This window comes from Buceros rhinoceros, unplaced genomic scaffold (genome assembly GCF_000710305.1).
Source record: "Buceros rhinoceros silvestris isolate BGI_N320 unplaced genomic scaffold, ASM71030v1 scaffold5230, whole genome shotgun sequence".
In the NCBI taxonomy this organism is placed as follows: domain Eukaryota; kingdom Metazoa; phylum Chordata; class Aves; order Bucerotiformes; family Bucerotidae; genus Buceros; species Buceros rhinoceros.
The window spans coordinates 74194-76228 of NW_010388893.1; the positions used below are offsets into that span (position 1 = coordinate 74194).

A 2035-nucleotide genomic window follows, 5' to 3' on the forward strand; every position below is an offset into this window, starting at 1 on the left:
GCTTATGATTCTGAGCCGAGCTGACCTCATAAAGCCTAATTTTTACAGGCATCTTTTCAGCTCCTAATCAAATTCAGTCTTCAAAAGGATTTTGGTCTGATAAATACCAGTTTCACGCCACTACACAGTTAAGCAAAGTAGCAATCCAAATCCTCCGCCCTCCTTTTGTTTTTTTTAAAGCCATGGTCAATTTGTTGCTGTAATGAACATGCATAACATTAAGCCTGCATTCAACTACCCCAAGTCACAAGAATACACTGTACTCAGTCTGCTTGAAAAACGCATACAGTGACCATAGAAAATGCCACCAACAGCTAATAGAAAACCCCACAGTAAAGTCTAAAAACCACATCTAAAGCATATCTAAACCACATCTAAAGCTTAAAATAGGATTCAAGCCAATTTTTGCTATAAATACCAGAGCAAACAGAGGTTTACCTTTCTGTCGAATCTCCATCGGTGAAAGATTTTCAGCTCCTTTGACTTCTGACAAGGCCTTCAACTCAATTGGTAACCCATGACAATCCCACCCTGGCACATAGTGTACTTTATAACCTCTCATCACGTAGAAACGATTAGTGATGTCTTTCAAAATCTGGAAAGACACAAGGGTCTCTTATCACTTTAGCTCCCCCATGTGGAATAGCTACATTATGTATTAAGATCCTCCCATTTAAAAAGAAAAAACCAAAGAAACATACAAGTCTGTGTGATAAATTTATATTTAAGACCGTGCTTCTGTGGTTTTTCTTGCCCATCATTCTGTATTTTGGCAGAACCTCAGAAGACCCCTGATCAAAGGAATTAACATTCAGTACAACTGAAAGAAGCAGTTTATAAACTTGCAAGACTTGAAGCGAACCAGTCCTACTTGCTCTCATTTTTAAAACATGGAGCTGGATCTACAGCGTTGGCCTAGTGCATATTATTGTTTTTTGATGTAAGTGATCCCCTACCAAAACTCCTCATTTTCAGAAGTCCAGGCTTTGGCACTAGTACTGTAAGAAGCCGTGGGTCACATTTTAGTCTTTCCCACTTTGTAGCCCATGTAATGATGTCACTCACAGAGACAGAACAAAATAAATGCAACAGAACTTACAAAATACTCAAAGGAAGAAAGAATAGCAAGGCACACCTTAACCATGCATTACAGTGACATTATTACACACACACAGAGCAATACACATTCACCCACGTGAGTATATGTGATGTATTCAATACACAAATAAACTGTGCATTTAATATGGCTTAGGAGTGAATTATGGGCTGGGCTTTCTCTAAAAAGGTGTTTTCTTTCTACTGAAACATTTACCAAACGAGCATTTGGCATACAGGTACCATATACTGGTATTTATGTCATGGTATGGCATCTATGTCACCAGGGTGTCCTATGGTATCCACATAACCACATCATTCACTTTTAAAAAACTCTGTCCGCCAAAACACCAAACACTTTAAAGTGCTATTGATTTAAATGGGAAAACACAGAGCAGATCATGGGAAGCGGTTACCGCTTCAAAACAGCAGCCTAGGAACAAGTAAATACTTACTTTATTTAATGCATGGCCAACATGAGGGTCTCCATTAGCATACGGTGGTCCGTCATGCAGACAAAATTCCTGCTTTGTTTTCCTTTGCCTTTGCCATGAATAGAGTTCCAAAAAACCGCATTTCTGCAGAGACACGAAAACACCTAAACCAGGTCTTTGCACTTCCAAAAAGTCTGAATTTTGGTTTGGTAAAACATATAATAAAAGCAAACAATCACGGAGAGTTAACTTTTCTAACTCTCTAAAAGAAGACATCAATAGTTTAAAAGTATTAAAAAACCCAAGGCAGGCTGAACACTCAGCCTGGCGTTATTATTCTGGCCCTCCACTGCCAAGAGGGTCGTTACTCCTTCTCCAGGCGAGGCTGTAACAAGCTGGAGAGTATCCGGACCACAAGCAGCCAACTAAAGATCCCGAGCCCTTCGACCGTCTCCCACAGCTAACTCCAGACGGCCTGGCCAGGCACCCGCGAAAGGTGACCGCCG

The 2035-nt window shown here is 40.4% G+C and overlaps 1 protein-coding gene across 1 annotated transcript in view; it reads right to left on the reverse strand.

The window, feature by feature from the left end:
* Positions 1–1673, reverse strand: part of IARS2 (isoleucyl-tRNA synthetase 2, mitochondrial) — a gene marked incomplete at its 5' end in the record, with an annotated part of 27355 nt that extends 25682 nt beyond the window's left edge. The window contains 2 exons of the mRNA XM_010131833.1: positions 439–595; positions 1551–1673. Of these exons, the coding sequence (XP_010130135.1) occupies positions 439–595; positions 1551–1673 (280 nt within the window). The remainder of the gene's footprint in view (positions 1–438; positions 596–1550) is intronic.
* Positions 1674–2035: the final 362 nt, after the last annotated feature.